The 13775-nt window shown below is 30.0% G+C and overlaps 1 protein-coding gene across 7 annotated transcripts in view; it reads left to right on the forward strand.

Annotated features, from left to right (window-relative positions):
- LOC100866260 (uncharacterized) overlaps window positions 1–9737 on the forward strand; it is a 97955-nt gene extending 88218 nt beyond the window's left edge. For 4 of the 7 annotated variants that reach the window (XM_086909977.1, XM_086909980.1, XM_086909979.1 and 1 more), the window contains exon 6: window positions 6730–8258. In XM_086909977.1, coding sequence (XP_086766103.1) covers window positions 6730–6937 — 208 coding nt within the window. In that variant the 3' untranslated portion in view covers window positions 6938–8258. Of the gene's footprint in view, window positions 1–6729 lie in introns of all 7 variants that reach the window. The other 3 variants (XR_015292545.1, XR_015292543.1, XR_015292544.1) reach the window with 1 other exon arrangement.
- The last annotated feature ends 4038 nt before the right edge of the window (window positions 9738–13775 follow it).

The following is a 13775-nucleotide window of genomic DNA, read 5'->3' on the forward strand; positions in this document are numbered from 1 at the left end:
TCGTGAAAAATGGGTAAATTTCTTTAAGACGTCATAAATAAATTAACCTTAAGATATACCTTGGTGTATTCTTAAACTTTCATGCACTTTCATCCTCTGAACGTGATTTGCATAGTTCAACGAGTCAATTAAGTTACCAGTAAATTATTGAAACGGTATATTTGATTAATTTTGTGAAAGTTTGAACAATAAGAAGAAGAAGAATCGTTCATTTTTAGAGAATAAATATATCAATCAAATAAGTAATCTTTTAAAAGTTATCGAAGGATTACCGTATCATAAAATGAATGTCAAATAAACTTGTGTGTAAAATACTGTGTAAAATCTTTCTGATTATCAATTCAATTGGAAAATGCTCAATAAAATACTCTTCAAATAATATATAAAAGTATGATCAATAAATTTTTCAAGATTACATGCAATTACATATAATTTCATTTGCACTTGCAGATTTATAAAATGTAATGTTAACAGTCATTGCTAAAGGTCTTGTGTAACACTCGTATATAAAAGAAGGAAAAAATATTCATTATTCGTTACTTTCTTGCATACGAATTCCCAATCGAACTATCATCCCCAACATAAAAAGAGATCGATCGTTCAAAAATTTGATCGCGTATTAACAGGCGAAACAAACGCTTCGTAAGAAGATATTTTTGCATGCATAACTCGTGGTGAAACGCGTCTCGCTTTTTTAACAATATAATTGTAATTTTTTTCCATGGCTGATACGATCTTTGCTTCATAAGAATTCGCGATAGAGACAATAGAGAAGAAGAAAAACATCTGTTGTTGCATTTGTTACGCAATTTGTGCATACAGACTGTGTACATGGCTTATTATAATATGTACACTCGAGGTGATACGCTAGCATGAAAATCGAACTAGCTATTATGCAACAGACCTATTACATTTCAATCGTATTTCCTTTTATTTCCTCATTTCGTTATTAACGTCCATCATTTATTATTCCTCGTTTCAATAATAATAAGCATCGTTGTAATATGCTTTGTCCAGAAGAATAATCCAGATATGCTTATTTTACAATATTAGAGAAGATGTGCAAAGAAGATTTTGAATTGTCAATGTAACAATTTTTTAGCAAGAGTAAATATAAAGATACTGAGTTCGAATTGATACAATTTCTTAACGACGAAGATTTATTTGTATTTAAACAATTTATTGAATATGGATTTTTCGCTGTTTGATAATAATATTCAGTATATTATAGGAGATGTATGTGATTTAAACGTTTCTTTTTCATTCGTGCTTTTACAATAATAAAGATTCGCAATTGATTTTATTAATAGAAATTTCATTAATGGAAAAAAAAAGGAATAATAACATTGGAAAGTAAATTATATATATTCTGAAAAAGGAGATAAAAAAATTGCTTATAATTAAATAAATGAATCCATGAACTAACATTTTTACATTTTATATTTTGATCTCTAGAATCGATCCTCAAAAAGTGTTCTATGTCCTGCGTTAGATTTATATTATAAAACGTTAAAATGATGAATGATGAAATTAGTTGTTAAAGTTTAAATAAAACTGATAAAAATACAGAATACTTCGTATTCAATGCATTCGAATCAAACAGGGTACGATTCTCAAACTCTTCTTTCATTTATAAATCCTTCGAACGTTACTTTGAAAGGGGAAAAAAGTGCAAAAAAATTGGCAATCTCATTACTTTCTTACAGCACTTATACATATTCCATCTCCATACCAATATTCTTCACCTTTGATCTTATGCTCCACAATTTGTTCCTCGCGAGGCAAATGTTCAATTAGGCCGAAGTTGTTCGCATATAACATAGTATAAAAATATGAAATCCATCGAAGCGAAACGAGACATACGTTCGTTCCTTTTTCCGTGTACCTCGATGTATTCCCGTAATATAAATCGTTATACCGTAAGATAGAAAATCCGCCTATTTACCTCTATGAGGCGGATAATTTATGATCGTTGTACGATAGATGAAAAAAAAAAAAGAAAAAAAAAATCAACGACTTCGAGGCCAAGAATTTTTAAACGAGGCTGATCGATACTCGAGGAATTAAAAGTATCAGAGTAAAAAAAAAAAAAAATTTACGAATAGGAGAAGCAGATATCGACGTCCATTGATTTTCGAACTTTGGCCAAGGCTTATTGTTTTCTCATGTATTATTAACATGAGAAAACAGTCAGAAAGATTAATAATTCTGCAATTCTAGAATTAATTTGCACGCATTGATCTTTGAAAGCGCGACTTTCGAAATGAAAATCGGAATTTTAAATATTTGGAATGTTATTAATTTGAAGAGAAAAATAAATACTTTTTTTTTGCGATAAGATAAATTGGATCGAGCGAAAAATTTATATTTAAAAAATAGATATTACTTCTGATATTATTCGTCCAGGGTAAGATTCATTGTGTGTCGAAATTATTAATAAAACACGAGAAATATATAGAATTCTTTTTTATATAGAAAAATAATAAAAATTACAAGATTTTTACGCAATTAAGGATCTATTTCTCTGACATATTTTCTTACTTTTTTCATCGATATTTGGAGTACATCATCCGTAAAACACGATAAACATAAAATAAATTGCACAGTGTATGCGATATAGTTCACTGCTTGCAAATGGGGCGAAAAAAAAAATTACACGATGGCAAAGTTCAGACCAGAAAGAGTTTCCTCGAGCTCTTTTTTCCTTTCTGAAATGTTAATATATTCGTGGAAAATCTTTGGAGGATCGATTCCAAAACAAACACATTAAAATGTCAGAGTAATTATTTACGAAAATATCAATGCTTGATGATGATTTTTTAATATGGAGTCAACGTCACCAGTCTGAACGGTTTTATTGCAGTTTTATTTTATTTTACTTGGCAATCGTTTCAAAAAATTGTTAACAAAAACGTTTTTATTCGATTTCGATTCAAAGTGAAATTAAACTTCGAACAAAAATTTATTTACATTGGATTTGATTTAGCTTGGATTAGGTTAACAAACACTACTCAATGACTTCGATAATACATTAAAAAATCATCAGAGAAAGAAGTATCTTTTTAGCAAAAGATTTTTAAATTATTATTTGAAGTAAATTTCCCCTCCCAGTTGCTAATCTACAAAGTTTCGTTTCTTCACAATTCTTCACATACGTAAAAATAATAAGAAACGATAATCGATGAAATTTTTCTTTCCTCTCTTTCTTTCGTTGAACGCACGATTGAAACAAAAACACAATAGCTGATCTTCGGATGAGAAATTTCCAATAAACGAGCCGTGAAATGGAATACTTTGATTGAAAGCGAATTCATCAAATATATCTATTTACGTAATTAGAACGAACAACTGCGCGTTACACACACTCTTGGCAACATTATACGGGAAAATCAACAACGCCTAAGTTCGATAATGGCGATATTGCAATTGATTTTCGAAGCGCGCGAATGATATTCTCATTAACCGGCGCAGCTGTTCATTCCTCGACTCGGCAAATTCATTTTGAAATTCTGATCACCTTCAACCGATTGAATTTTCGTTATCCAGACTATTATTATTATTGAATTTCTCTAATTATCTTCCATTTACCGAAAATTAAACTTTTTCAATTGTACGCGAAATACGTGTGACTATCGATACAGTTATCGATGAATATCATTAAGGGTGAAAATAACGGGTGATAATTGAATTCCCGACTTTTTTTAATAGTTTGAGTAAAAAAAGAAAATTTTAATCAACTCGTAATTGAAGATATTTGATCCATCTGTCGAGAACGAGCCAAGACTAAATTTAAATTTTTCCATTCTCACTCTTTTCTCTCTCTCTCTCTCTCTCTGTTTTTCTCGACAAAAATATTCGAGAAGAGAATTAAATAACAATTCAAAGAAATTATAAAGAAATTCCAAAATAGTTTCAAATCGAAACTTTCATTCGAAGATACAATTGATATTTTGAAATTAATGTCCAATCTTTGTCATCCTCCTTTTCCTTGAATTCATCACATTTCATGCACGCACCCTTGTTTCTATATTTACATTACTTTGTCAACTGTTTCAACGCAATATCACCACCCTTTTCATTTTTACATTCTTGGCCGCAATTCATTTAATCATTTTTTCTTTGGTGCCATAATTATTGCACGATTTCCAATAAAACAACTTCCTCGACTATGATGCGAGAAATTAAATGAATCTGGTTCTAGCGGTGACTCAGACATTGATACTAGAGGGAAGGTATCACGTGATTCAATATCTGTGTCATTGGTCTTAGGATAAAGTTGCCGAAGAAACCGATCAACAGGAAATTTGAAAGAGAGGAGAAAAAGACGTTAAATTTTATTTTATCAGCCAATTATTGCTTCCTTAAATTATTAACGAAAATAATTTTCAGTATCGTTGAATTATTGCATACACGGATCAATGACTGATGGATACAACGCCACCTATCCAGATACAGAGTATACAATGTCTTCGATATGCAATAGTTATCACCATTGACTGTCCAGTGTCCCGTAATTCTACAGAGGATATCGAGTACAGGGTGTCTCATACAAAACATCGAAGACTATTCTGATGTTGTCAAAAATAATATAATTATATTGATAAGCCAAATATGTGTTTCATTGATATGATTTAGAATGATTAGAATGATTTTTCGGTTAATTAAAACGAAATTAAAACGTAAGACAGCATTGGAAGAAGAATAGAAACTATTGAAATAGGAATAAAGATGTAGAAAGTTCGTAATCAAATATATGTATATCTCGAGTTATTACGAAAGACGATAAGAATTATCGTGCTGCCACAGTTTGTAATGCCTATCGCCGAAATTTTATGGGACACCCTATAACATGGAAACTGGATATCGTTATAGTGTTATCGGTTACTCGACAGTCGAGAACGATAACTATTATACAGCGAAGACAATTAACACGTTTGTATACGAAGAATTCAATATGTATATAACAGCATAGTTCAACGGTGTTGAAAAGAATAATTGGTTAAAGCTAAAATTTATGTATTGGGAGTCACTTCTTCAAATCTCATGTCGATTAGTCATTAAGATCTTTCGGAAAATCCACTTTAAAAAAAAAAAAAAAGAACAGATAAAAAGAAACGAATAATCATTTTTATATATTGTACCGAGTGTTCCAAGTTTATCTTATCCTTGGAAATATTAAGAAAAAATTGTTGTTAAAATTCGTTATTTAAAACACCTTAATTATAACACTTTAATCACTTTAATGGTTTTATTGATAGAAAAGAAAAAAGACGAATCTATAAAAATAATTAATGAAACGATTTTTCTTATATTTTTTTGACATTTTATTATCACACATTGTTAATACATTTAAAGGATCGATTATTAAGATTAAAACAAAAGTTGATATATAAAAATGTCGGTTGAAAATTATTTATTAAATTATAAATTCATATTGAATGAAGTGAGATATAAAATCACAATCAATTGCTTTTAATTTAATAAATAAGATATTTTTACAAATCAACTTTTGTATTTATTTTAATCTGTATAATCGATCCTCCAAAGATATTCCATGAATATATTAATTATCCTGTACACAACGAGATTATTCATCCATTTCGCATTTCATGACAAAAATAATAATCAGATTTCCAGCATTAATATTCCGCAATAAGTATTGCTTGATGATTAATATTCATCATTCTGTGGATATTTAGATTCGACAAGATAAAAAATGCTTAGCAAGGATATTATAATCCATCTAGAATGCGAATAGTCAAGTGTTGCATATTTTATCAAGCTATCGAAGTTCAATGATGCACTTACATCTCACGTCTGATTTTGTCACGTGAGTTCTAGAACTGTTCCATTTTAAATAATTGCCAAAAGATATTTATAAAAGATATGTATATCATGGAACATTACACACTAATACATGTTACGTGTATTTGATATGTTTCATCAATTTAAAGTTTGATATATACTAGAATTAATCAAATTTAAATTAATGAAACCCAATTATTCATTTTTACTTTTTCCATTTATTTTACATTTCTCATCAAAATCTCCGCATCAGCAGAATATTGACTCAATTCTTCTTTCAAATGGCATTCCATCTATTTTCACATTGATATATTGAAACATTCGTAGGATAAAATCCTTCCTATCCAATAAATGGGAATATTAAATGGCATTTCAAATTGAAAACTTTTCGTTTAAATATTGAAACTTAAATATTGTAACTTTTGTGACCAAGTGTTTTCAAATTTGTTACAAAATATTTATAAATTATTGATGCGTATAGAGAAGAAAATAGAAATATGAATACTATATGTATATATATATATATGTACACGTATAAATATATTTCACAGATGTATGTAACTTGCAATCATCGATATATCTATATAAAATATAAATTCAAAAATATTAAAAGATATTATTAATAAGTATTGTTTAATAATATATAATAATATGGAATCTCCATTTCATTCCCATTTCTTAACCATTTTCTAATAAAAATATACATACATAAAAGTACAATTGCATAAAAATCTAATAATAAATATTAACCTTATTTCTCTCGTATCATGTAAAATTATCTAAACATCATACAGTGAACAAATTTAAAACATTTCATTTATATTTTATCTCTCTTCTCTCTTCTCTTCCTTCTTCCTCATTAACCAAAAGATCAAACCTTCGGTTAACACGAACGAATCTAATTAACTCTCTTTCTTATTACAGATCATCCACGCTGACAAATCCAGAGGACCTAGTAAATGTCGGAAGTCCCCTGAGGGAAGCATCGCCGCGGCCGGAAGTACGGGTGGTTGCACCTGCACATCGACCTCCCTCTGTCCTTGCGACGGTCAACAACACGAACAACACGAACAACGGATCTGCGAATCGCAAATCGGTCAGCATACTGCTTCCCGAACACTCGAGTGGATGACCCCAACAGCAACACGGCTTTGTTCATCGTTGCGACAAGGACCCTCCAACGATTTAGGAATCCAACGGAAACGAAACGACGAAGGATAGAAGCAACGATGACGAGGCTCGATTGCGCGACGAACGAGATACGAGATATTCGTCGGACAATCGGCGAACATCGGCGGACATCGGCAAACATCGGCGTCGCCAGCCGAATCTAGCCGAATTTAGCCGAGCCGCGACGATGATTTCGAGAGCGATTTATTACGGGCATTCGTTCTTGGCAGCCAGATCTCTGAAAAAGTGGTCCATCGATATTCGTGACTAATGTAAATTAAACGAAATAGACAGGCGAAGTTAATTCACGCTATTGGCAAACATTCAATTATCGGTTTCGCCCCGCCAGCCAGGAATTGCTGGATAATTCACGCTGCCGGAGCGATAGCCGAGTAAAAACGAGCCGTTCGTCTGTAATTGCTTTAAAACTGACTAATTCATTCGCGTTATATCTCATAGAATGTCTTGTTTTGTTTTTTCGTATTAAGCGTATTACTGCTCTGTCACCGTATGCACGTGCTTCGAAAGAGAAATGTATTGAGGATTCTTGTAAGGATAATATGTTCGTGTCTGATGATGAAAACTTTCTTTACTTTCTTCGATGAACGAGACGTGGAAAGATTTGCAGAAACGTAACAACTTTGAACTTCCAATTAAATCGTTGTATTATTCCCAAGATCCAGTGGAAGCTCAAATTCTTTGTAGCGTATCTTGAGAGTAATAGCTTGTCGAATCTTGCACGGTCTGATATCGTATAATGTTAAGAAATATAATCCTGCCATGCGAGAAGGTGATTTCTTATCTCTTCTTCTTTTGCAAAAATATTTCTTTTTATTTAAGTTGCATTTATTTCGCTATTTCAGAAGTGGAAACAGTGTGATCGATACAAGAAGTTGAATGAAATGAACGTGCAAGAGATTCAAATTATATAACATCGTATCGAAACAATATATAGGATACATCGGAGTGGAACCATATCTGCAGTGGATTCTATATATGAAAACAATAAAAAAAAATTCATACAAACATATTTCCTATTTTATCTTGTTTTTAAATTATAGCAAGTTTTATATTGGAATAATTCTTTTAAAAAATTGAATCATCTACTTATTTACAAAGAGAACTTAATATTTAATTATATTTTAATTTTGTATTCATTTAATATCTCCCGTATGAGCTATTACATTAAATATCCGATTATTAAAATCAATAATGTTGAAAATGGAAAATTTTTAATAAAGAAATGATGAATATGTCTAATATATCTAATATATGAATTCGAATGAAGTAAAACATGTACAGAATTTTTTTTTCTTTTTATATGAAATTTAATGCTTTCATCTCGTACGAAGAGGAAATATTTACAAAATTAAGATGTATAATTTAATATTAGATACTGATTTCTCTTTGTAAATAATTATTCAAACATAGAATTCGCTTTAACTCGAAACAAAATCAAATAGGATGTATAAACTTTTCTTATTATTTTCATGTGTGCAAAATCCATGATCGAAGTGATTCCACGATGTTACAAGACATTGTATAAAATATAAAAGTCAAATTATCGATTGCCAAAATTTAAGTTGACGATTGCAAGAAAAACATCTGCCAAGTTTCAAGATTTCTTTGAGACTCTTGTTTTAAGCAATGCAAGATATGAAGCTGACTATACTCTGCCGTCATCCTATCGATATTTATAGGTTGGCCCAGATTTATGCAGCTTTGGTCGACGTGGAAATCAAAAGCTTCGAAACAAGTCTCGAGGGTTCAAAATGGCGGCGTTTCTCAGCGACAAAAGGTTATCGAAGTCAATGGTTAATTGTTAGTTGAGATATAAAAAGAAAAAGATAGGATTCGTTGCTTTCTCGCGCCATTTTATAATTTATAAAAGCGTATCATCTCTTCTTTCGTTTCTCGTTTAATTCTTGACAAAAAAGATCTCCGCAATGTTTGCGTAATATTTCATCTCTCGAATTCTTGGAATATTCCTCGCTTCTCTCGTTGAATTTCTTTGCGACAATGATAGAACGATCGGCTGATCCAATCAATGAAAAATCTAATCGAGAATCTAACGCTTCTTGGAAACGATATTTATAAATAAAGAAGAAGTGTCAATTTAATTAATTTTAAGTTTAAGAAGGCAGTATTAAGCATGTCGTATTAACAATTGTTATTAAATTTTTCACAAACGAAAAAAAAAAAAAAAGGAGAATTACGCGATTTTAAGAAATTGAACTAACGTTATTCACGTGACGATCCAATTTATTTGGACGAATATTTAAATCCTTTTCTTTCTCAATTCGATCGTACGTTAAAAAGGAAGATAGAATGTGAACGAAAGTTATAAAAAAAAAATATTACGTCTGTAATCGTGAAAGGGATGGATAACAGAATTTTGAATGCACTAAACGTTCCATCTCTGAATTTTAAATACGACAATCAATGAATCCAAGAAATCATTCTGAACAAATTGTTGCGTTCTTCGTGACTATTATACCAGTCACGCGATAATAATAATAATAATACATTGTTCTTTCCTGTTGTATAAAACACTGGAAAGTTACAAGTGAATTTAATGAAAGATTTCGAGAAATCTGAGAAAATTTATGCTTATATATATTCACGAAAACATCGACTGCTAATTGACTGTAAATGTAAATTTATAAATGTCATTCCACTGCTGCTCCAACTTGTATCGAAAAATGAAAAATCGATTTTACACATAGTGCATTCGTGATATAATAATTTAAACTGGAACACGATAATATCTTGTTTTCATTCCCGTTGAAAAATCGTTAAAAAAAAAAACAATAACATTTTTACATTATAATAAAAATAATCGAATCGCACATTGTGCGTTATAAGATTCGCGTGGTCATCATTAAATATGAAGAAGAAAGCATGATAAACAAAATATGCTCAGAAACTAGTTTAAAAACGAAGAAAAATTGATCTGAAGAAAAAAAAAAACATCAAAAAAAGTATAGATGAATTTAAAAATGTGAAGAAACGTTTCGCAAAAAAAAAAAAAAAAGAACAAGCGATCCTGTATCTCTTTTGTCATCTTAGGTAAATTAACAAATTTCACCGTCTGATAAGATCTAGCTATGAGTTTTGCCCACGATAATATTATATAATCGCAAAAGAAAAAAAAAAAAGAAAAAAAACGCTTAGGTGAAATTAATCGAGAAAAAAAGACTCCTAGGATTCGTTGAAAAATCCTTTCGATGGTGCTTCGTGGATTAGTGCTTGATCGAGTATATCGAGGAAAAATCGTTAAACGAATACTTCGAATAGGAAATTATCGTGGGCGCTAATTACACATAGTCTTTAAGATTCTAAACTTAAGATTAACGCATATGAATCGTTCATAATTCATTGTCTGCTCGGTGATTGCGACGGAATGTGAAGAAAAGATCGTCATTCGTTCAATAGTTAATGCATAAATAGCATTAGACCAATATCGACGTGTTTCGTTAAAGTGAAATGAAAAAAATCATGTTTATTGCATGATTACTTCTTTAGTAGAGAAAAAAAATTTAACCTTCCAAATTTCATGTGCAAACAATAATTTCTGTAAGATTAATTTTCGAAGTGTTGCAAAGACTTTGTGATTTTAATTTTTTGGTTTTTCTCAAATCTAGTCCGAACTTCTTCATCCAAAATTAATTTTATATAATAAGAAATATTATTAATTTGAAAACAAGAATTAAATTATTGTAAATGAACAAAAGTCTGAAAAATCAATAAAAACAATTTTTATATTGTTTATAACGCTTTAAAAAATTTGTTGATTAAAATTAAAATTCAAATTATTCACTTAACAAAGAATAATGTTCAATTGCTTGTATGCTAATGCTATATTATATTTGATAAAAAAAAAATGCAAATATACTGGTATAAATTACTAAAAAAAATTGGTAAAAAATCGAAATACACATCTCATCTTTTTATCATATATTATATTAAAATTATAAGTAATATCGTAAATACATGTATCAAATGGTCTGATGTTGTTTATATATTGTACTATTAAATTAGCGATGACTTTAAAACTTCTACGAATCTCGATCGGTCGCCTAAATTTCAAATTTCGTTTTCATTCGCGAAGGAATTCTTTTGATGAAATTCTTTCACTTTGGAATTTGGTTTCAGCGATACACGGTCTTGGCTGCGAAAGAAATTTCGAATAACGATCAAGCAAGCCACACGAGATTTTATTAATTAAGATTCTAGTCCTATGAATACATAGCTTGACGATACGTCAAGTGAGAAAACGATCGGCAAAACTGTTAGCCCGAGATAATCTTGATATCCAATTGTAAAACGTTTGTGGATCGCGTCGAGATTAGGCCTTTAGAATATATTATAATAGATAAGCTAGAAGGGATCCTATTACAATGATTGAAAAGAAGTAAATGAGTAAACATTAGAATGAAGAAACATGATTCAAAAATTTCATTTGGAAAAACTTCAACGTTTACGCAATGTGTTAAAAGATAATGATGTTAAACTTTAAGCTGTTAGAGAGTATAAATCTTCGAATCGAATCTCAAAAATCGTGTAGGATACATAAAGATTGCGCAATTCCAATTCCATTCTAATTCCATTCTAAGTTAAAGTGAAACTTCAAAAGTTAACTTACCGATTGCATTTAAACCTGTATTATCCGTCGAGTCGCTAGCCACAAACGTATTACGAAAGAGGACACTGGTTTCTGATATATCCGACAATATATTTACATTAATCGTAACGGTCTAGTACACATTCTCGTACGTAGTGTTCACTCTATGGCGATTGTTCATGCACCCGTAGGAAAAATTGGCGGAAAGAAAGAGGAGAACAAAAAGCGTAAAATTGGATGGAAGCGGAAACGATTCGGCGCGAAGAATTCGCGTATCAAAGGAATGATAAAAGTCATCGACCTAAAATTGCTCTCCGCGCGAATTAAAATGAAGAGGAGAAGAATGGAAAAAGTCAAGACCCATTGTGTCGTTCGGCGAGGCACTTCCTGTGCGAAATAGCGTGTGCCAAAAGATACGTTGAATTCTTATTTAGCGATATATGAATGTTCTCACGAAGATGTTTTTCGGTCTCCGGATCTGCACTTTCGATGCACTAGCGACACGAGTTTGCGACGAAAATCAAACCATACAGAAGAAGAGAATGTCTTGTTATTAATTATTTAAGAGTTATTCCTCGACGAAAATTCTACACACATATACATTACATATACATTACACACTCCTCACGTAGACACGTGGTTGAAAGCCACGTGAAGAATGGCTACTTAATATAACCATTCTTATGTGTATTATCGAATCGAATAAATTTCGTCGAAACATCGTACGCTCAATACGCGAATCGAGTCGATGCATTCCTTTCTTCCGGGATCGAAGAAGTAGAACGGCGTATGTTCGTAGATCGAAAATCACGATGCGCCTTAATGCGTTTACTTATAGTTTAGGACAGAGCTTCCCAAACTTTTATGGGTCGAGACCCATATTTCAAAAGAAATTTGAATGAAAAATATCGTTTTTATTACTTTTAAATTTTTAATTGAATATATTTAATTGGTATATATAAATTTATTAATCAGACAACGAGTGAAAAAAAATGAAGGATAAGTTTGTCTTTTATTTTTGGTAATGATCTTAATTCATTCATGGTATGGTAATTTTTTTACTTTCTTAACATTGAAAATTGATTATAGTTGATATATATAAAATTAGTACATATAAATTTATTAAACAGATAGATATGAAAGATAGGTTTGTCTTCTATTTTTTGGTAATTGTCTTAATTCGTTCATAATATAATTTTTTTACTTTCTTAATATTGAAAATTGGTTAAAATAAAGACAATCGAAAATTTATTATTGATGAATTTTAAATTGATAAAGATTTATACGAGAAAAAATGAGAGAATAAATGATATCAATTTATGTCAGTAGCTGCAAATAATTTAATATTAATTTCTTTGAATGAAAAATATTATTTTACTATTTTTTAATTTTTTTATTGAATATTCTCAATATATGTATGAATTCATTATTCAGATAGATAATGAGTAAAATATGCGAAAAATAAGATTATTTCTTATTTTTATTCATTTTAATGCGATCGATCAATGAATTACGATTTTGGAAATTGCAATTTGTGGATCGCAATCCTCAAGTAGATTATAATTTTTTAGTAAAATTTAGTTATAACAATTATTTTTATTTGTAATTATTTATATAAAAAATTTTATAACAATGAAAATTTTCAACATTTGTTTATTTTGATATAGCTACTTACATTAAATAATTAAATAAGTGATTAAATAGTCCTATAATGAGAGATACTCGAAAGTACTATTGAAAGTTCATCATATGATTAATTGTACACGTTAAATATTTTATATTTGCTATTTTAATATCTTTTTTAAATTTTCACTTTGATTCATCTTTAAAAATCAAATATTATGTGTAATTTATCCTGTGAATAATATATTTTTATACAATCGTAAAAATGGAGAGAGATCTCAAGTTATTACATATAAAATGTGGTCGTGTCTTAAAAAAGATTGGGAAACACTGTTCTAGGAGGAACGAATTTCATAATTTACGAATTCAACAAATATATGCAAAACCTTCTCGTTTCTTCTTTTTTCATTTATAAAGAGAGGGAAGAGCGAAAAAAAAAAAGGAAAGAAAAAGGAAGAAAAATAAATATTGTGATAGAAAAAAAAAAACATAGCAACTTAAGACGTTATAAAAGTTATGATTTTAAGCGATTAATTAAACTACCACTTAAGGA

This window comes from Apis florea, unplaced genomic scaffold (assembly GCF_048593485.1).
Source record: "Apis florea isolate Af1SG1 unplaced genomic scaffold, ASM4859348v1 contig_3170_pilon, whole genome shotgun sequence".
NCBI classification, from domain to species: domain Eukaryota; kingdom Metazoa; phylum Arthropoda; class Insecta; order Hymenoptera; family Apidae; genus Apis; species Apis florea.